Source organism: Tiliqua scincoides, chromosome 3, assembly GCF_035046505.1.
Source record: "Tiliqua scincoides isolate rTilSci1 chromosome 3, rTilSci1.hap2, whole genome shotgun sequence".
Classification (NCBI taxonomy): Eukaryota; Metazoa; Chordata; class Lepidosauria; order Squamata; family Scincidae; genus Tiliqua; species Tiliqua scincoides.
The window spans coordinates 53,904,017-53,925,468 of record NC_089823.1 but is presented as its reverse complement, the minus strand read 5'-3'; the positions used below and the strand labels follow the sequence as shown (position 1 = coordinate 53,925,468).

General features: G+C 40.2%; 1 protein-coding gene across 2 annotated transcripts in view; it reads right to left on the bottom strand.

The window, feature by feature from the left end:
• The window catches only part of CXADR (CXADR Ig-like cell adhesion molecule), a 43,414-nt gene that overhangs the window by 7,789 nt on the left and 14,173 nt on the right, over positions 1-21,452 (bottom strand). The window contains exons 2-7 of one of the 2 annotated variants that reach the window (XM_066620902.1): positions 14,126-14,286; positions 13,297-13,495; positions 11,192-11,347; positions 5,538-5,660; positions 5,277-5,415; positions 4,521-4,707 (exon numbers count right to left, since the gene is read on the bottom strand). In XM_066620902.1, the coding sequence (XP_066476999.1) occupies positions 4,521-4,707; positions 5,277-5,415; positions 5,538-5,660; positions 11,192-11,347; positions 13,297-13,495; positions 14,126-14,286 (965 nt within the window). Of the gene's footprint in view, positions 1-92; positions 4,708-5,276; positions 5,416-5,537; positions 5,661-11,191; positions 11,348-13,296; positions 13,496-14,125; positions 14,287-21,452 lie in introns of those variants that run through there. The other variant, XM_066620901.1, reaches the window with a different exon arrangement.

Genomic DNA, 21,452 nt, shown 5'->3' with positions numbered 1-21,452 from the left:
TTATTACAATTAATAATTTATCTTTCAGAAATCATTTATAAGAAGAGAACGCACACACATACACACTCTGCATCAGAACAGTATCTGAAATATGGTTTTTGCTATAACTTTATTTCAAGTAATACACAAGTTATGAAACTACAGCAATTTGGAAATATCCTACACATTTCAGTGCTTTTATTTCAAAAATCCAAAAAAGCAAACTATATACAAACTGCATTCATTGCCAAATCCAAGTCCACCAATGTCCAATAGTGGTGCCTCATAAATTATTGCTCCAATTGCCAAGTTCTACACAGTGGCCGAACAGTCCCTAATCATGAACACAAAGTAAAAAGGTCCAAGTGGTCTAGGAGGACTTCAATTCTCTTACCATTAAAGGGACTAATCACTCAAGGAGTAGAAAGTTCCATATCCTAAAAAAAGTTCCTTCATGAAAGCTATACAATTACCTCCACAATAGTAAAGAGGCCCAAACTCTAGAAAATGATATTTAAAACTTGGAAATTTTAATTACTTTATTCCTAGAAAAAAAATTCCCTTTAATAAAAAAAATACACCAACAAATGCCACAGTTAAAAGGAGAACAAGTTGAGAAAAGTTGGGAAAAGTTCAATTCAGTCTGAATACTATTAAATATCTACACACTTTTAAAGTCTTGCTCACACTAAATTCTATCTTTTAGAATAAAGAAAAGTTACAATGTTTAAGAAAGATAATTAGTTTAATATTTAAGTCAAATCATTTTAAATCATATGAAAACACTTGAAACTGATGCACATATGATACCTTATAGGGCACGTTTTATGATCAGAATTTATTTACTTTAGATATTTGGTAGAATGAGAAGTACTGTCTCTGTGTAGTACACAATGTCTTATCACCAAAAGACATTAAAGTCATCTTACAATCTTCCCTGGTATCTCAACTGTCTGTAAATTATTTTCTTCAAAATAAACCAATGCCATAATTAATTTAGCATTTGACTTGAAAAATACCTCAAAATCCCTACACACGAGCTTCCCATCTACCCTCTAATCAATTGAACTGCTGTTGCACAACTACTCCAGAGATCAGTACCACCACCACATGGAGTCATGGCTATACTCTCCAGATATAGAGTGCCATGATAATTAACTGATTGCCCTGCTGGTACCAGCGGGATGAAGTAATGTAAACAGTGCCCTCTCAGACCATGCCTTTTTTGGTTTCCAAAAGCGTAAATAAGACCCTTTCATTTGCTTCCCAGTGAACCAACATACCAGCAACAGCACATGGGATGTACAAAGCCTAAAGAAAATCTGACAGCTTACCAAAAGTGACATTTTGGGATCTTCTCAAGTTTATAATAGCAGTGTCCTTCATACTAGTGTTTTAGTCATTCAGTAGGGTCTACAAGTTAAGTGCTTGGAGCAAAGTCTGTCCCAAGCCAGTTCTTACCTAAAGTATAGAGATCTGCTATGTCAGTTCCTATTACTACAATTTCCTGCAATATTATAAACAAGCAGACATTGTCAAGGCTCCAAAGCCTAACAGCTATGTTTTGAAGGCACATGGTGCTATCCTTCATTTTACCCATTTATTCTTTTCATATGAGCCGACAAGGCATTAAATATGCAGAAATTCTTCTGACTGCTATATTACACAATGATGTATTTTGTCCATTTATACTATAGAGTAGTGGGAGTATGCTATATAGATACAGTTTCTATTAATCAACAATGCAACTTAGGGCCCAACCCTGAACTGTGTGCGCCAACATACTGCTGGCGTGCACTGTCGCAAACGCCATAAGGTACGTTTGCGGGCCCTACCACTGGGTGAGTACCAGCGGCAGCCCAGTGCTGGGTTAATGCCGGGTGGCTGCCAGAACTCCACCACTTGGCAGTAATGCAGACTGCCAAGCAGTGGAGAGGTAAGTGGAGGCGTGGGGGGAGGCAGGGAGGAGGCGTTCCATGGAGGGGGGAGGGGGGCAGAGGCCAAGGAGAGGGTGGGGAGGAGGTATCCTGGGGAGGAGGAAGGCGGCCCTACATGGAGGCTCCTGATTCACCACCGACCTTTTAGTTGGCGGTGAAATGAGTAGCCCCATTGAGGAGCTACTCTCTTTACCCAAGGGAAGGGGATGAAAGTCCCCTTTTCCTGAGGAGAAGGTGGCTGCTGTCCGGAGCGTACAGGATGTGGCAGCAGCCATTTTCAGCACCGCTGCAGCCCTGTGCCCCGGGTAGTTTAGGATTGGGCTGTTAGTGCCTTAAAAGTTATTTGGTTCTATTTTTCATGCAGATTGTAACAGAATTCTAAACTGTATCATTGCAGGTGTTAGCTGATTTTCTGGGTACCTGCAAAAAGTCCCTTGCAAGTAATAAACTAGCATCTAAGCGCAGACAGTTTGCCTTCTCCCTGATGAGCTAATTTAATTTAGGAGTCTATACAGAGTACAAGCGTAGAAAATTCTAGGTCCCACCTGCAATCTGGGGTGGAACAGTACAGAATTCTACCACCATAATTGATTTCATTCTGCACTGTGTGAATTTTCACTCCAAGAATCAGAATGTTTCGGTTCTGTTTCATTTGTTTTTTAAGACAGTGGTTCTACAATGGTTAATATTCAAGGGCAACAGCTCTCAAATTCCATGTTTAATTTTTAATATGCTATGAAGCAGTCAAACAGATATCCTAAGCATCTGTCTTACAGTGTAGGGAATGAAAAAGGTAATAGAAAACTGGAAGTCATAACACTATTATAGACACAACATGCAAAAAAGAGGAGCCATTCTGAAATGCAGGACATATGCAGTCATTTAAAATTATATCCAGTACAGTGATAGGAACATGAACAAACATCAAGTAAGAAGGAATTGTCACAGTGTTGGGCTTTGAAAACTATACCTTCATTTTGTAGCACCCTTAAGAAAAGCAGTCAGGCACCAGGTTATTTCATAATAGAAACTTAACTTACAATCAGACAAAAAAGTTTATTGGAAAGGCACAGATGAAAGTAGTATTTTAGATTCTATGACTTCAGATAACCTAAACACATTTCAACATATGAGAACTATTTACAAAACAAGATCCACTTCAGTATTTAAATTTAGCAAAAAGGGCTTTTATGTACTTCTCATAATACATCTGATGTGGTTGTACTACCCATGCTAATATGTGAGGCTACCAAATTTAGACAATTTAAGGAAATTAAGGATATTTACAGCAGAGGTTCTCAACTGATCTTTTAATGTTAATAGTCCTCCGCATGCACATGCACACACAGTTTCTTTGAACTAGAAAAAAAAATCAGACATGGCAGACATACCTATTGAAATCAGAGCAAGTATTGTGCCTCGTAATGCTTTTGGCAATTTAAAGTATCTACAGCTGATATTTTAAATTGATCAAGTTATGAGGGGTTCATGCCACTTTAAAATAATCTTAAAGTTCAAAATTATAAACTATTTCCTACAAATCCATCTGGTTATTAAAAAAGGACAAATATATCCTCTTAAGCAGAAAATTCATTTTACAGCCTTCCAGAGGTTCTCTTCTCTATTTTCTCTATAAGAACACAGATGAGAAACTTCGTTACTAGCACAGAATGTACTAGAAGAAGCTGAGAAAGCTGATAGACAAATGCTTCAGCATTAAAAAAAATCATAAAAGTACCACAAGCACACACTACAGGCAATACTTTTAGAAATCAATGTTAGGAGGAATTCAAGTCAAGGTCTTTGAAACTTAGCAATTTCCAAAGACAAACATTGCTCGTAAGATGTCAAGAATATAGCTGGGTTTTTTGAGGTGAGAAGCCTGGTCAAAGGGGTGATTAAAAATTATGATTTTTATTTTGTGCAAACAAGTACAGCCATATCTAGGTGGAAGAGATAGATTTATGTTCACAAGATGACCAGCACAATAAAAACATAATGGTCCACATGTCCATTATAAATTACTGTTATCCTACACTCAGGAGATCACTTAAGCAATTAAACAAGCTCAACATTAAATTATGAGTGGATTGTAATTAAGTGAAATTGACAACCCACTAAAAAGTTCAAAGTTTCTGAGAATAATACTCCAAAATCTGTATTCAAAGAGTCCAGCTTTTCAGCTTTTTTATACAAAACACATCAGTCGTAACAGAGATCAAATATCATGTTGCACAGTTCAGTATCTCACAATATGTCACAAAATCCAGAACTCTAAGCACTTATTCGGCAACCCATTTGGAATTTAAATAGTGTCAGTGGTTTATGTTAGTCACAGATGTCAGTGCTTTCTCCAAAAAGGTTCAGTTTGTAGTGCACACAGTCAAAATTAACAAAGCTGGTAAGCCAACAAGCACACTTGTTGATGCTCAAGGTAAATTATGTGCATGTTTTAAAGTGTAGAACAGGAACAAGGTAATCAACACTTGTACTGAACTGCAGAAAGTATAAATTAATCCCACGCTATACTATGGAACCATCTTTGCTTTGTGCTGGAATCATCACAGGAATAGCTCCCATTCTACTTAGATTAGGTGCAGCTACCTTTGGTGGTTGAAAGTTTGGATTTTGAGCAGGAGTACGTTCAAAATCTTCACTTGGCACCTTGTTGTATTGAGTCTTGGCATACCCATCCATATTGGAAGGAGACATTGAACCAAGAGAAGAACGATTACTTCCTATATAACTGCGGGCTGTTGAAGCACGACTCTTTGGAGGAGGAACATCCTCTCTGAAAAAACAAGCAAATTTAAGAGTTAACATGTATTTAAACATTCACATATATAGCCACACTTCAGAATAATTCCTGTCTATGCCACTTGAAAATATTTCTGTTGACCATAACTCCAGGGTTTGGAACATTTCCAAATATTAAACGCTTTAGGTTTTATTCTTGGTGCTATGCTTATGTGGATGCAAACCACATTCTGAAGGCCTTCTGAGCTGGTGGGAAGATCCATAGAGAGGGCCACAGGTCTGGCATGACCTCTGGACAGCCCGGTGCATCCCCTAGGTAAGTCATTGCTGCACCGAGAGCTGGACTTCAGCATCTGCAGAATTTGTTATCCACAGGGGTTTCAGAATGAACTCCCCATAGATAACGAGGGCCCACTGTATTCTGAACTTTCACATTTTGGTTAAGGAAAAGTAGAGAAAAAAACAAAAATAATTATGAGTAGGTATCTCCAGGCTTCTGGTATTTCATCCAGTTGACTCACTAACCACATACCTTTGCCTAAACATGTTTAAAGAGGAACTCTGAAATCGAGATCATGTCTACAATTGCTCAGAATGACACACCTGATATCATGATGCACCTCTTTTTCATATTTCTTCTCTCTCTGTTTCTTGCAGCAACAGAAGATGAAAAATGCCAGTAATGAGAGACCCAGCAGAGTCCCTATAATAGCTCCAGCGATTGTACCAGCTCTATTCATAGCTAAAACAAAACAAAACATCAAGTAATATCAGATGGTAGAAAAAAAGTTACAGCTTACTGATGGATCCTTAGCTAATGCCCAAGTATTTCTATTATTTCACTATTATCTGACTGATACTTACGAGGAGTGATATTCAGCACAACAGAACATTCATCTGTGCCAACTCTGTTTGAAGACACACATTTGTATGAACCAGAGTAAATCTGAGAAGCATTTTTCATCAAAAGATCACCAGTATCTGTATCTATTTAAAAAAAAAAATCTTAGTTAGAATTCAACAAAGCAAAAATAAATGCTTTGTAAATTAATAAGCCACGATTTTAAAAAACTTGTCAAAACATTAAAGTCACCATTTGTGCATATTATTTATGCATTAAAAAAAACTTAACGAAAGGCAAGAAACAGGAGTAAATGGGAATGCAGTCAGCTTTGCAAATGTATGTTGAAGTAGCAATGGGAGAATCAGGCATTGCTCTTCCCTATGCCATTAATGAAGGATTTGGGGCTCCTCTGATCAAGGCAGTATAGGAGGTGTCAGAAAAATATTAGGGACATATCTACCTCCGGACAGCAGATGCCCTCCGTGGATTCCCTGGCCCTCATGCCTTTTAAAGGCATAAAAACATCACTTCTGGTTTTGCTGAAAAACTGGAAGTGACTTTTTTTGCTTTAAATATTCATTCTGAGCCCTGCTGAGGCAGCGGGCGGATGCAGGCGGCCTCTGCAGGGCTCAGAAAAGCCCCCCTCAAAGGGCAGGGGGTCTCCCCTGAATCCACAGATTCAAGTATCTGCAGGGAGTTTCGGAATGGAACCCCCACAGATAACAGGGGCACACCTCTATTTTATTACTACTAAAGTGTGTTCTTTTTAGTAAAGGGGAAAGGAAGATCCTGGAAGTTATAGAAGGGTTAGCTTGATGTTAATATCCAGAAAGAACATGAAACAGATTAAGGCTGCAATCCTAACCACATTTTCTGAGGGTAAGCCCCATTGAACAAAATAGGACTTACTTCTGAGTAGACCTGGTTAGGATTGTGCCCTATGTGGAATGTCTGTAAGCACTCAGAAAACAATAGGGTGATCTTTAAGAGCAGTCTGGGTTTATCAAGAACAAATCATATGGGATTAATCTGTTTTGATGGGAGTCTAGTAGATCAGAAGAGCACCGTGGATACAATGCACTTAGAATTTCAGCAAAGCAGCTGACAGTCTCTCATGATATTCTTGTACTTTAAAGCAGCAAAATGGGGTTAGATGGTACAACCGCTACAACCAGGTTCAAAGCTGGTTGAATACCCATTCCCAATGTATAAATCGTTTCACATCAACCTGCAGAGATGTATCAAATGTGGTTCCTCAGGGCTGTCTTAGGCCCTGTGCTGTTCAAAGTTTTTATAAAACAATCCAGAGAAGGGTATAGAGGAAATGCCAAAAAAAAGTTTAACAATGCTGGGCTGAATTAATAGAGGCATGGAGTTGAGACCAAGTAGTAATAGTTTCATTCTATTCTACACTAGTCAGACCTCACCTGGAATGTTGCATTCAGTTTCGGACACCACATTTTTACTACACTGACAAGCTGGAATGGATTCAAAGGAGAGCAACAAAGATAGCAAGGGGTCTGATGACCACATCCTACAAGGAATGGTTAAAAGACCTAGTGGCGGGCCAGGGGGTGCAAAGGGGGCAAAAGCTCCAGGCGCCGCACCTCCACCACTGCCACCTCTGCCTGCCACACCACCTCCGTCTGCCTGTTGGCGCTGTTCCGTGGGCAGGTGAAGCACTGCACAGCACTCTGAACAGCTCCAAAGCCTTCTGAGGCTTCTGGTGCTATCTTAAAGAGCACTTTCAGTTTTTCATCAGAAAATTGCAAGTATTCTTTGATCACGCCAGAAGTCTCAGGAGGTTTTGGGAGCTGTTTGGAGTGCCACATGGGGCTCCATGAGCCTAGGTAAGTATCCTGGGGAGGCAGTGTGATGCAGGGCAGCATGCTGCTGTGCCCCGGGACCGAATTGGGCCAGGTCCATAACTGAAAAGAGCTGTATAGGTATTGTCTGGACAGGAGATGGGGACATTTGATAGCAGAATCAAAGGCTGTGACACAGAAGAAGATGAACAGGGGCAGGATTAGAACCAATAGGTTAAAATTGCAGGGAAGCAGATTTAGGTCAGACATGAGGAAGAATTACCTAACAGTAAGAGCTGTCTAGCACAGGAACAACCTGCTCTGTACAGTAGTGAACTGCCCCCCCTGTTGGAGTTTCCAAGAATTAGTTGGATTGCCATCTGTCATGAGTACAGTGGCTATTGCCTGCACTGAGCAAGGGATTGGACTAGATGAGCTATAAAGATTCCTTTCAACTTTAACTTATGACTCTTATGAATCCATTTCTGCTTCTCTTCTTCCTAAAGAATGCAGATCACTGTCTTATTGCATTAACCACAATAGATAACAAAGCCATGATCCAAAGATGTTTACATGTGCAAGGAAACAGCATGTACAGCTGAAGATCTTTCTTCACTACTGGAGTTCCCATAAACAAGCCAGGCAAGATACTTTTAAAATTGAACAACTAGTTACTTCAGCAACTGTGAGCACTTAAGCAACAAAAAAGACAAGGAAAGTTCTGCCTATGTGCTCAGCTCTCTTACACATGGGCAAACAGGCAATAGCGTGTCTTTGGCTCTGATTCAGGGAACTAACACCCAAATGAAACAAAAGACAACTCTGAGGCTGGTTTCTACACCATGGAAAAGTTTTGAGAGAGAGAAAGGAACCTGTGTTATTCAGTTTTATGAAGAGAAAAAAAGTAATTCAACTCAATCTAATTTTTTGTGTCTGGAGGAAATGAAATTGTTGTTGTATTCTATACTGAACACTTCATTAATCTTCCTCCTTATCTGCCTTCAGCAGGTGTCAATGCTATTCAACATTGTTTCTTAATGTAAGCAGCACCCCGGATATTTTAGGGTGCCAACTGCTTGTGATTAAATAAGTTAATGCTAGAAATGCATGGAGCTCAAGTCAGATTTGTGTGTTTTTTGTCCTAGAGGCAGAAACACATGAAACCCAAGTTGTATTTTTAAAAGTCTTTTGCACCTGTGCCACACATCCTCTGGAGAAACTTATGGAAATTTCCTGAAGTGCATGCATTTGTCGAATGACATTATCAAGACTTGCAGAGTACGACATAGAAATCAAAACATTCTGCCACTAGAGAAAAATAAATCCATTTAGATCAAACAAACAAATTACCAAAATCTCTTGTGCAAAAAATAGCTCAAGAAAAAATCCTACACATAGTCTGACCAGAGACCCCCAAGATGCACACTCTCTGAATTGAGCACACTTGTTCCAAAGACACCTGATGTACTGTATTACTGCAGTTCCACCCTACGTATAAGCTAAGTACTTGACATGACATGGTAACTTTCATTTTCACTTGTCTTGGTGGTATTAAACCCCCCTCCCAGCTTCTTTCCTTGCTTCTTTTGGTTTATACAAAGACCAAGAGTTAGGCAGCCACCCTGTTGCTCAAGCAAATACTACCATTCCCCCTGCTGTAAGCACCTTATGTGCCCTCTTTCTCCAATAAGTCACTTCATAACATACAGGTCTCACTTGAGCACAGGCTGGTTGATCTGAGAGTCTCCTCGTTGTAAACAGCTCTTGGTCCTTGGAGGACAATTTGCTGAAGGAGAATCAGCATGACTTCTGCAAGGGTTAAGACCTGCCTCACAAACCTTTTAGAATTCTTTGAAAAGGTCAACAGGCATGTGGATGTGGGCAAACCTGTTGATATTATCTAACTGCTTTCAGAAGTCTGACACAGTCCCTTACCAATGCTTCTGTGAAAAATTCACAATCGGAGAATAGAAGCAAGGTTTTCTTATGGATTAGGAATTGGTTGAAGATCAGAAACACAGTGGATCACTGTGGACCACCTGAATCACTGGTCGCATTATTGATTTCTTATTTCCCTGTCCTCTGATCATAAGCTTATTCCTCCAATAAATACTGTGCTAGTACTAATAACTGACTTTCTCTTTGGGACTGTCTTGGGGGATGCATTTTGCTTGTGATCACGGTCTGAAAGATTGCCATATCAGAAGTCAAGATATGTTATCTGATATGAGAGAAGAAAATTCTAACAGCTCAAGATTCTGCTGCTCTCTTCAGCCATTTCAGAAAATTTGAATGAGAAGATGGAGAGGCAGCAAAATATGCTTTTGCACATATTCTCTTTTATTTTAAAGTCCAAACTATTTTAAGAGCATTAGCTGTGGTCATACTTCATAGTTTTAATGGGTAGCATCCAGAGTACCTTGCCTCAGAGGCAGATGTAATGTTACCCTACAGCAACACAGGTAAGAAGCCTAACACAACAACAAATGTCTGGGGACTTACTAAAAAGAAATGAATTCCCCTGAACTACTGTTAGCCAGTTTGCATAACTAAAAGTAAGTTTTTTTGGGGGGAAGGGGATGCTATATTTAACTGAATTATCATTCAAGCAATAGTTACTACTCATTCATCTCCCACTGTTGAGATAGTGGCAATGAAAAGGAAAGCGGATTGAGCACTGATTTTTGAGAGCATTTAAAGGTGCTGGTGATCACCTTTACAGCCCAAACTTGCCTGGGATCAAACTACTTGAAGTAGTTTACTACAAACTACATTAATGTGCCTTCTCCCACATTAACGTGCCCATTTCATGAGATTCTTCCAAGAGACCATCTTGCATGGTTCTGCTGCCTTTTGAAGTCCAGCTCATAGTAGTTTGCAAGAGGGTTTTCTGTCGTGTGAAAACTCTCTCTGATGTATAGCTGGTACATTATCTGTCAGTCTTTCTACACTACAAAAACACCTGGTTGTTTACACAGGTCTTTGTAAATCTGTTACAGTAGATTACTAATACCAGTATTAGACTTTCTCCCTCTACAATTTTTTTGTTCATTTTAACTAAGTTTTAATTATTTTGCCTACCAGTTCTTTGTATCAATTAAGAAAAGGCAAGGCTTATATTTTTTAAAAAAATAAAGGTAACAAGAATCAGCAAAACTGGGGCTAGGAAAGGATGTATCCCTTTCCTTCAAATATCTCTATTTGAAGGAACAATCTGAACAGTTGGGAAACATCACAAGCAAGCTGATGGTAGCAATCTCATTGAAAGAGAGCTGCGTAATATCCTATTAAAAATTATCCAAGTATGGTGGCACCCCTGAGTAAGTAAGGGTATGAATTAGGAAAGATCCAAACTCACTGCCTGGCAGCCTTCTAGAATTCCTGACTGGATCAAGAAACATTAACACAGTCCTAAGTATCAACTGGTCGAAACTCTATTCTAACATCCTAAGTATTTTAACTCTGACATCTTAAATGCTTCTCTCTCTCTTTGTAATTGATTATCCATTCAACACTTGTCCTGCGCAACATTCTAAGCAGAGCCCTCCAACAGGAAAAAAATTCAACAGAATATAACCAGATTAAGGATGAGAAAAGTTACAAGTATGTATTCCTGTCTCTTTGTGCTGAAAATCACAGCTTCCAAGAGGCTCATTTTTACTGCCTATATTTCAAGTCCTGGAGAACACACCTGGGGAATTCTTTGGACATCATACCACAGAATGATAAATGCAGTAAAGTAGTGTTATACTTTTAGTAAACCAGAGAAAAAGTAACAAAATTTTCTAAGCATCAAGGTTGTAAAGTAGAACGGTATACACATTCATCCTCTTATCTGCAAGAGAGACAGTAATAATGGATAAGCATACTTAGTACTGATGTGGGTGGAAGCTGATCTGTATCAGTGGTTTTTATCCAGTTGTAGGTTATGACAGGAGAGCCTTCTTGGGATGTACATTTCAGAGTAACATCAGTTCCAATTTCCTGTGATCCTTGGATGTAGCATTTTGTCCTTGAGGGCTTTTCTACCAAGAAAGATTGTTCTTCAATTAAAGAAATGGCTTAACTGTGAAGTCACTAATTTGTATCCATTTCAGAAGTACATGTATATGAGGCAATTATATAGGAGACTTGAGTTCTGGCAGTAGTTTACTTACGAGTTAAATTGTTAATAAAACTTTAAAAGAGATTAACAGCCCAATCCTGGTCCAGCCCATAGAATGCAGCAGCAGCACAGCCTCCGCTACATGCCATGGGTTAGCAGAGGACCAGGCAGTGATGGCAGCTTACTCCACTGCGCCACAGTCCCTACTCTTTGGCTGGCATAAATCTGAGTGGGTCCAGGGGAACGTGTCAAGGATGGGCCAGGGGCATAGGATATTGGTAGACCCCTACCTGCCCTCAACATTCCCACAGCTGGTCCCAAACCTACCCCAATCCTCCCCTGGATTGCACCCCTACCAACTTACCTGATCCTGCGGAAGCTGAGGTGCTCTTCTGATGTGTATCCAGGGCTGCCAGTGTGACTGGCAGCCCCAATCTGTGCCACTGCTACGTCTGTCATGCCAGCAGCCTGGGTCTTGCACTGATGGAATATGGGTTCCATCAGCTCAAGTCCCAATAGGACTGGGCTGTCTGTTACCTCGTCCGTTCTCATGATACCAATCCAATGCCATTTGATGGCATTAGAAAAATTGTTTATTTTGATCCATCCACTCAGCCCAAACCTAACTAGATAGTACAGGTGTGCGCCACTTAATAAAGGGGATAAGTTCTCCATTCCCCATTGTTATATGATTAAGTTGTTAAGACAGCATTCAGCCCAGTACCTTTGTTGTGTAAGCAGACACTCCCTGCCAGACACTAGCTGGCTATGCAGGCTACTGGAGACAGATTGCTTCTTCTTTGCATTAAGAGCCTCTTTGTTGTGTAAAAATACATTCTGCTACAAGTTATGGGAGTCCTGACTGCCTCATTAAGAGCCTCTTTGTTGTGTCTTGACCACTGTCATGTATGTGGTCCATGGTTAAGCAAAAGGTTGTTAAGCGGTGCACGCCTGTATATGGAATGAAGTTAACTTCAGTCCTAGTAGGCCCAGCACTATGTCCAGTACAATCTCATATTATACAATATCCAGCAACATGTGTAGAAATTTTTCAACTGAAGAACTGTTTCAAGTGGTTCTCTCACTTTCATAAATCAAACTGTACTCATTATTGAAAATATTTAAATATTAGCAAAATAATTTAAAATTTAAGAAATGCAACTTTTGCATTTCAACAAGAGTTCACAAAGTTCAGTATATCAAGAATAAAGAGATATTCCTGTCCCACAGGACTCACAACCTTTCAGAAACAAAAAAGAAAACAAAAGCAATCCCACAAAGTGCCATTTCAAAAAGTATGCGGGGGGGGGGGGGGAAACAGGGACAACTGCACTTTCCTTACTAAACATAAAATAGCCACCACTGAAAGGTGCCTTATAGCCCAAACAGAACTAGCAATAAAGCTCCAACATATACTATGACCTGTAGCCACATTGGACCCGCATTAAGCTGGACTTGGTCTCACCAGAACTCTCCAGAGGCTACTGGAGCTGTGCTCTGGTCACTTTCAGAGGGCTTTCTGAAGCCTGTAGAGGCTGCATGTGTCTGAACACAGCCTCTGCGGGCTTCAGAATGGCTGCTACAGCAAAAAATAATAATAATAATATTTCTGGTTTCCCTCAGGAAATTTTCCACGTACTTCCCCGAGTCTCAGAATGCAATCTCCCTGATTTGTTTATGAATATATATTCACAGGACCAGACTGCCTGTATCTGTTTATATGATCATCAACATGTATCCATTTTCAATATCCAGCAATTCATTGCTTCATCAACTACCTTTAAAAGGCAACAAGAAAAAAATATTGTTTGTATGCATGTAGCAGTTCACTAGAGGACTGTACACAAAGTCAAAACAAAAGCACATTACCAAGTACTGTGAGCTGGACTCTGTGGGTGTCAATCCCAGGAAGCTTCTTCACTTTACACTGGTAGGTGCCAGTATCTGTTGGCTTTAAATTCAAAATCTCAATGGTACCATCTCCCAAAGATGGAGCTGGATCAACAAACCCTACCCGGCCACTCATATGGTATGTATCATAAGTCTTGCCTGTATTGTACAAAATTACCTGAAAGGAGAATAAAAGGAGAAAAATTAGAGGGATGAAAAGATTTGCTTAATGAGAAGTCAGGCTTGATGAAAACAAGGTTTAATCAAAAGTTTGCTTCTATTGTTTCTAAAAAATGTACATAAGAACATAAGAACAGCCCCACTGGATCAGGCCATAGGCCCATCTAGTCCAGCTTCCTGTATCTCACAGGAAATGCCCCAGGGAGCACACCAGATAACAAGAGACCTGCATCCTGGTGCCCTCCCTTGCATCTGACATAGCCCACTTCTAAAATCAGGAGGTTGCACATACCCATCATTTACACTCTACGAGTGAAATACTCTCTAGCATTTCCCTTATTCTCCTCTAATATGCACATATATGATGGAGACATTTCATTCTACTCAATGTGATTTCTACTATTCTAAGACTATGGAAATACTTACCCTAGAGTTGTTTTCTGGGATACCACCATGGAGTGGATCCAAAGATACCTTTCCGGTGGAAGAAGGGAACCTCTGAATTCTATCAACATTAAGTATTCCAATTCAAAGTCTGACACAAAGAGTTACACAGCAAAAAGCTCATGTAAATCAAAACTGGAAACAAAGCTTATGCAACAACAAAGAATTCTAAGTTTTTACTTACTGTTTGTTCTGAATCAGGTTGCACCATAACCCATTCAATGTCAAGTTGGCCTACATCTTCACTTGCAAGAGTAAATTTGCAAATCAAGGTAACTTTCTCTCCTTGAGCTTTTGTTACTATGGTTTGATCAGTTGGACTTATCATAACACACTCACTTGGATCTAGAAAAAAGTGATTATGAATCAGTTAACTTTTAAGGTGAAGACAAAAAAAATTATACTCACACACACACACAAAACTAGATATAAATTCTCATGTTACATTAGATATCTAAACAGAATCATATGATTTGGTGTCTGTGAAATTCTTGCCTTTATAGGACTCTGCAAGGAGTGCAGGGAGGCAGACACACACTTGAGTTGTTTATTATAGCCTCTTTGCTCCTGAAAGCTACAATTTTCATTATTTCCTATGACAGGGGTGTCCAAAGTTTTTGGCAGGAGGGCCACATCATCTCTCCGACACTGTGTCGGGGGCAGGGGAAAAAAATAATTAATTTACATTTAAAATTTGAATAAATTTACATAAGTTTACATAAATAAATATATATAAGATGAAATTATATGAATGAATAAAGTTCTTGCAATAGCTCAAGGCCTATAAAAGGCCTTGCACAAAGCAAGGCTGGCCTTTCCTTTGCTGCTGCTACTGCATCACAGATGTGAAACAGCAAGCAGTGGAGGAAGCCCTCATCCCATAGCTCACGTGAGAGGTCAAACAGTCACCCTCACGCTGAGGGCAGTTGCGTCGGACCAGTGCAGGTTCCAACAAATCTCCGGAGGGCAGAAGCTCATTGGAGACTGGGGGCTCCCTGAGGGTCGCATTGAGAGGCCTTGAGGGCCGCAAGTGGCCCCAGGGCCGGGGTTTGGGCACCCCGTCCTATGATAAAAATGCCTGAATTTTCCCTTAATGCATATTTCCCCTCTATTTTTAGACCTTTTAAGCTCCTCCCCCAGCTTCTGTGATGCCACAGGAGCCTACAAAGTCTCCGCCTGTCATTAAGCCCTATCTTTTTTGGATCCAGCCACACAGCATCCCAAACAAAGACTATGCCTACTTGCAGTCCTCAATGAGAAGATGAAAAATGGTCAGAATTTAGTGTAGTCGACAGTTTAGAAAAGGGTAATAATTTGTCCCAGTCACTTCGGGGGTGTGTGTGTGTGTGTGTCTTGCTTTCTCATCTAGACATCAAGAGCTGCCAGAAAGAATCATGTTATGATGCAACTAATGAGACAACTCAGGCTGCAATCCTAACCTCACTTTCATGGGAGTAAGTCCCATTGAACAAAATAGGACTTACTTCTGAGTAGACCTGGTTAGGACTGTGTCCTCAGTATCGTATTCCATCAATGTAGGAATCTTTTCCATTTATCTTTTTCAGAAACAGAGAATCAAGTTCACAGAGTGTTTTTCTCAGCATTAGCTATCAAATCCAGGAGAAGACAGAAAGAGAAAAGATCCACTAGCTGTTTCTCAAAGTTCTTCTGTAATAAGTCATAAAGCTTGAGTGGTTTTGGAGACTGAAATAGGAAACATCACCATACTCACTGTCAAGGTATGTGTAGCTTCAAGGAAATGATCTGCTTCCACTCTGTGCTTTACGGCACGTTTACAACACCCAGTGCCAGCTTCTTGAGTGTGCAAAGTGCTTAAGATGTATTATTTTGATATAACCCTTACAACAATCCTGTAAGTTTAACTATTAATGTTCCTTTAAAGGGGCTCAGACTGAATGCATTGTCTAAAACCCCTTAGGAGAGTGCTTTCCAAACTCCTACAAGGGAGCTGGGAGCATTGTAAGTGTGCGTGAAGAAGGAGGGAAGGCAGCAACGCGATCCCCAGGATTGTGCTGCTGCCGGGGATAAGAGGTGTTTTTTTTTTTTTTTACTTACCTGCCAGTAAAAGTCTAAAAAAAAAAGAAAAAAGGATACTTCCAGTTTTCACAACAAAACCAGAAATGCCCTTTTTTCTTTTTTAGACTTTTGCAGGCACAGGGAACCCTAGAGAGGGCTCCCTGGACCCCCGGACCCCCTAGGACTTCAGCGCTGGCTGCGGGTAAGTAAAAAAAAACCTCCTATCCTCCAGCAGCAGTGCCATCCTGGGGATCATGCTGCTTCCTTCCCCCCCCCCAGCCCTTAAAAACACCCTTTAAAAAGGTATTAAAGGTACCCTTAAAAAAGGTATTGAGAACAAAACAGCTAATATTATAATGCCATTGTACAAATCGATGGTAAGGCCACACCTGGAGTATTGTGTCCAGTTCTGGTTGCCACATCTCAAAAAGGATATAGTGGAAATGGAAAAGGTGCAAAAGAGAATGACTGACTGCTGGTCTGGGGCACCTTCCTTATGAGGAAAGGCTACGGTGTTTGGGCCTCTTCAGCCTAGAAAAGAGACGCCTGAGGGGGGACACGATTGAGACATAGAAAACTATGCATGGGAAGGATAAAGTGGATAGAGAGATGCTCTTTACACTCTAACTTAACACCAGAACCAGGGGACATCCACTAAAATTGAGTGTTGGGAGAGTTAGAACAGACAAAAAAAAATATTTCTTTACTCAGCGTGTGGTTGGTCTGTGGAACTCCTTGCCACAGGATGTGGTGACGGCATCTGGCCTGGATGCCTTTAAAAGGGAATTGGACAAGTTTCTGGAGGAAAAATCCATTATGGGTTACAAGCCATGATGTTTATGTGCAACCTCCTCATTTTAGAAATGGGCTATGTCAGATGCAAGGGAGGGCACCAGGATGCAGGTCTCTTGTTATCTGGTGTGCTCCCTGGGGCATTTGGTGGGGCGCTGTGAGATACAGGAAGCTGGACTAGATGGGCCTATGGCCTAATCCAGTGGGGCTGTTCTTATGTTCTTAACACAGGAAAAAGTGCTTCCCTGGCTGGGAAGCAACCCAGCACTTTGGGAACCACTGCCCTAGCGAGTTCATGACAGATGTAAAGTTCAAGCAGCAAAGTCTTGATTCACAGCTTCATCTCTTGGCCATTATGCAACAGCTGGGGACTCCAAAACTTAAGAATGCTCAGCTCAAAAGTCTGGAATTGTGAACATGGGAAATAGTTATTTACTCACTGCACAAACACTCAAGATTCTTTGGATGAAAAATTAAAATAGGAATTTGTCCACTTCCCCATATCAACTGGATAAAGAATGTTAAGTGTAGATCTTACTTCACATTTTTATATTACCCTTCCTCCAAGGAGCTCAGGGTGGTGTACATGGATCCTTTGCACTCTGTGTCCTCACAACAACCCTGTGATATAGGTTAGGTTAAGAGGTTAAGAGATAGCAACTGGACAAAGGTCACCTAAGAAGCTTCATGGCTGAGAGGGGATCTGAACTTTGAGCTTCCAAGTCTAAGTCCAACATCAGAACCACTACACCATCCTGGCTCGCTATACAGAATGGTAAATATCTTCACAATTCTATTATATAGAATATATATATTATATAGAATTGTGAAGAGTTTTTTAAAAGAATTCCCATCTCTACCGAGAGAAATATATTGTTAAGTTGTCACTAGTCAATATATAATAAGAACAATGCCCTGTTCACTCCAGTAACCCATTTGATTCTTTCCCTTATCTCTGAACTTTAGGGATGGGACCATACCTCAATGGAAGAACATACACTTTGCATGAAGAGGATCCCACATTCAATCCTTGACATCTCCGGGTAAGATCCTTTCTGAAACTTTGGAAATCCACTACCAGTCAGCATAGACAACAATGAGCTAGATGCACCAAGAGTCTGACTCACTATCAAGCAGCTTCATATGTTCATCTCACAATACATCTCTCCCAAGAAATACATTCCCAACATAACAGACACAAATTCTACTAAAATTATGTGTATGACTATTTTTCCACTTTAAGATTCTAATAGTTGCTTGGTAATTTAAGCAGCTATTATCATTGCAATTACTTCACGGGGTCCTTCTAACACCCTTGAACCACACTGCGTGCATTGCTATTGAATTTTCTCCTCTTACCCTTATAGCATTTTCATGGTATTCTGTTTTCCATGTAACACCACATTCAAAGAAGCAACAGTGTCACAGGAATTAAGGGCCCAAATCTATTCGACACATGCCAGCCGACCGCCAGATCCGAAAGCCCCGCATCAGGTTTCCTGGTCCAACACAGAGCGTCTTCACTCTGCACTGGCTATTTAGCTCGTGCAGTCAAGTAGACCCATTGCAAGGCTGCTTCCCTTACTCGGGGAAAGGAGACAAATGTCCTCTTCCCCCAAGGAGGCGCAGGAGCTGCCCATGGCTGCCCAAATGGTCATAAGATTTTGATTTGATTTTGATGGTCATCTGATTTTAGAAATGGGCTTGATTTTAGAAATGGGCTATGTCAGAATGCCAGATGCAAGGGAGGGCACCAGGATGCAGGTCTCCTGTTATCTGGTGTGCTCCCTGGGGCATTTGGTGGGCTGCTGTGAGATACAGTAAGCTGGACTAGATGGGCCTATGGCCTGATCCAGTGGGGCTGTTCTTATGTTCTTAAGATGCTGCCGAAGCCATTTTGGCACTGCTGCAGACTTGGGCGCCGGGTAGCTCAGAATTGGTTGTAAAACCGCTTAAAAGTTAAAGGCTTAAACTCTGAGACCCATGTGACCAAAGCAGACAGTAAATTTTACTGATATGTTGTCATTTTTCTTACATACTCACACCTACCCACCCATCAGGAAACAGTTACATCCTTCCTTGTTTTCCCAACAAAAGCTATATATTTTAACAACTGATTGACTACTCAGCATAAGCCCACAGATATCTTTACCTCAACCTTCCTTCAGCAGACTAAGCATATTATAGGTTGCTGTGTAATTTAACCACCAATAAGAGTTCTGTTTTCAGACAGAGACAGTTTTTAAAGCACTGCGTGGGTTATTGTTTTCATAAAAGCCTACTGAGTTTTCAGAACTAATGTTTTTAGCAACTTTTCTGCCTCATCTCTTCTTCGAACATCAGTGTAATCCTTATTTGCATGCTCGTATTGCTCAATGTACATTTCCAAGAGACATATTCAGTTAAGCCAATTATTAAACACATTAAGTACAATGATCAGAGAATGCTTCAGAGATCTTTAAGAAGGCACAAAAATCTTTTTTCAGAAAATGTGCAATCCTAAATTCACTTGCAGTGTTTAGTAAAACATCTAGAGCAAACAGTTTTAAAGATTTTCTTTCAAAATCATGAAAGTGTGTGTTCTGTAAAACTACTATGTAATGTTCCTATACTGCTATGGCTACTACTTTGATTTTATAGTTACCTACCAAATAGCAACAAGTTTCAAGAACACTAGACTAGACACAGCATACCAAAATACTACACAGTTATTTAAAGGAAAGACCTCATTTCACAAGAGTTGTCACACGACAAATAGTTTTAAATTAGGACAGATTTGGCAAGTTGGTAGAAGACTATGCTAACTTCAAAGGCACAATAACTGTAGCATTAGAAAACATACCTTTCATCATAATTTTCAACATGTGGTGCTGAGTTGGAACAAATCTCTCTTATGTATAAACTTAAAGAACAGAGTGGGCTTTTTCCAGATGTACCAAGATGTGTTTGAAGTATCCAAGGGGAATAATGCAATTTTAAGATGCTTCAAGACAAGAATGGTGGTGCTGTACCTTGAAGAGGTACACCTGACTGGCATACCTAGTCAGCACTACTGTTACTGGTTTTATGTCAGAGCTATGGTGGCACTACCTGTGCTTACAAAGCTACTGTGACAGGACTAGCACTAACGTTGTTGTGGAAGAATCCCTCTGGGATTCTAGTCTAGGAGCATCATCTGAGTATTGTTGTAAAAACCATAAGCCTTAAGGAAATAAAGCAATCTTCATAAGAGTTAAGGGCTAGGTAAACATTCACTATAAGATTCTGATAACTATGTCCAATTTCATTTTGTGCAAAGGAAAAGGAGGGGGGAAAAACACTTTCCAACCAAGCTTCTAATTTGACAAATAGCAAGCTAACTTTGATATTGCTCCTTATTACACAAGCCTATTTCAATGTAAAATCTAAACCAACAAACATATTTGCCTCTAGTTAGTTACCTAGAACTGTGTGCAAGCAAAATTGATAGATATCAATACCACAAGGGATGAAGGACAGACCAAGACTGGAACCTCCCTGCATGAACTAATCATAACTTCTGAGCAAGATCAACATATATCCACAGTTGGGAGAGGGGAGCAGAGGGTGCAGACCAAGAATGCAGAGCATACAAGTGCTGAGTGCGTGCATGCAGGCCACAAGATAGAAACAAAAACAGGCAAAACCTTTCCTTTCACATGTGCATCTCAGTCTGATCATCTGTACAAGACTTACGAAAGAAAGGAGTTGAATCAATGGCCATACTCCCACCTCCACATCAGTAAAGACTGTAAGAAGACACAATATGCAACAACTTTGCACTTCACATGATGCATGCTTGTATATGCTATATTGAAGACGTAATGAAGTCTGAAATGAAACCTTCATGGGTAAGATCAAAATCGACCATTGTGCTGTGGAAGCAAGGAGAGTTGTGCTTATACAAGAACGCTTTCCATAAGGTCAGTGATATGGACCCAATTCATTATCTTTAAGTCATTTATGCCCAACACTGCATATACACAACAGGGATCAAGTGTGTACACCTGTGGGCTGGGCAGAAATGGATTAAATCGGTGGCACTGCACAGTAATCAGCACTGTAATCAGCACTGAGGGAGCACCAAAGCTAATGACCTGATTGGAAAATTTAAACAATCAAGTTTGTAAAGCATTCTGCATGTTAAAAATTATATAACTTCATTACTCCTGCCCTGTGAGGAAGTAGCTCTTAGGCATTTTCTCATCTGGGGTACTATCACAATAAGTATTCAGAGACATCACGTGTCTCCCATGAGCAGCACAAATTATTGCTGCAATGTGAATCCTGGTCACCTGGGAGACCTTTTTTTGCAGAATCCATACTGAATGATTAATTGGTCCCAAGTGTATCCTCAGTGGAAACATCAAAACAGGATGTCCCAGTCAAATTAGAGTAAATGGGAGCCATGTTACAAACTAACAACTATTTTACATTGCAAAAATCTGGTCTGTATCATAGGGTGGAAAAAAGAAAAAAAAAGACGTTTTTCCAAACAAAGAGAAGAGTAACAAAACTTGGATTTGAGATCAGCAGAAATAAGGTCAGCAGCTACAGAAAAGGGCTATTTAGGAGAGCTGCCTACTACAAACATAAAATTCCAAACTTCATATTATAAGTAACAGTTTTTCCATTAATACTCCAAAACTAAGTTGTCAAAACCT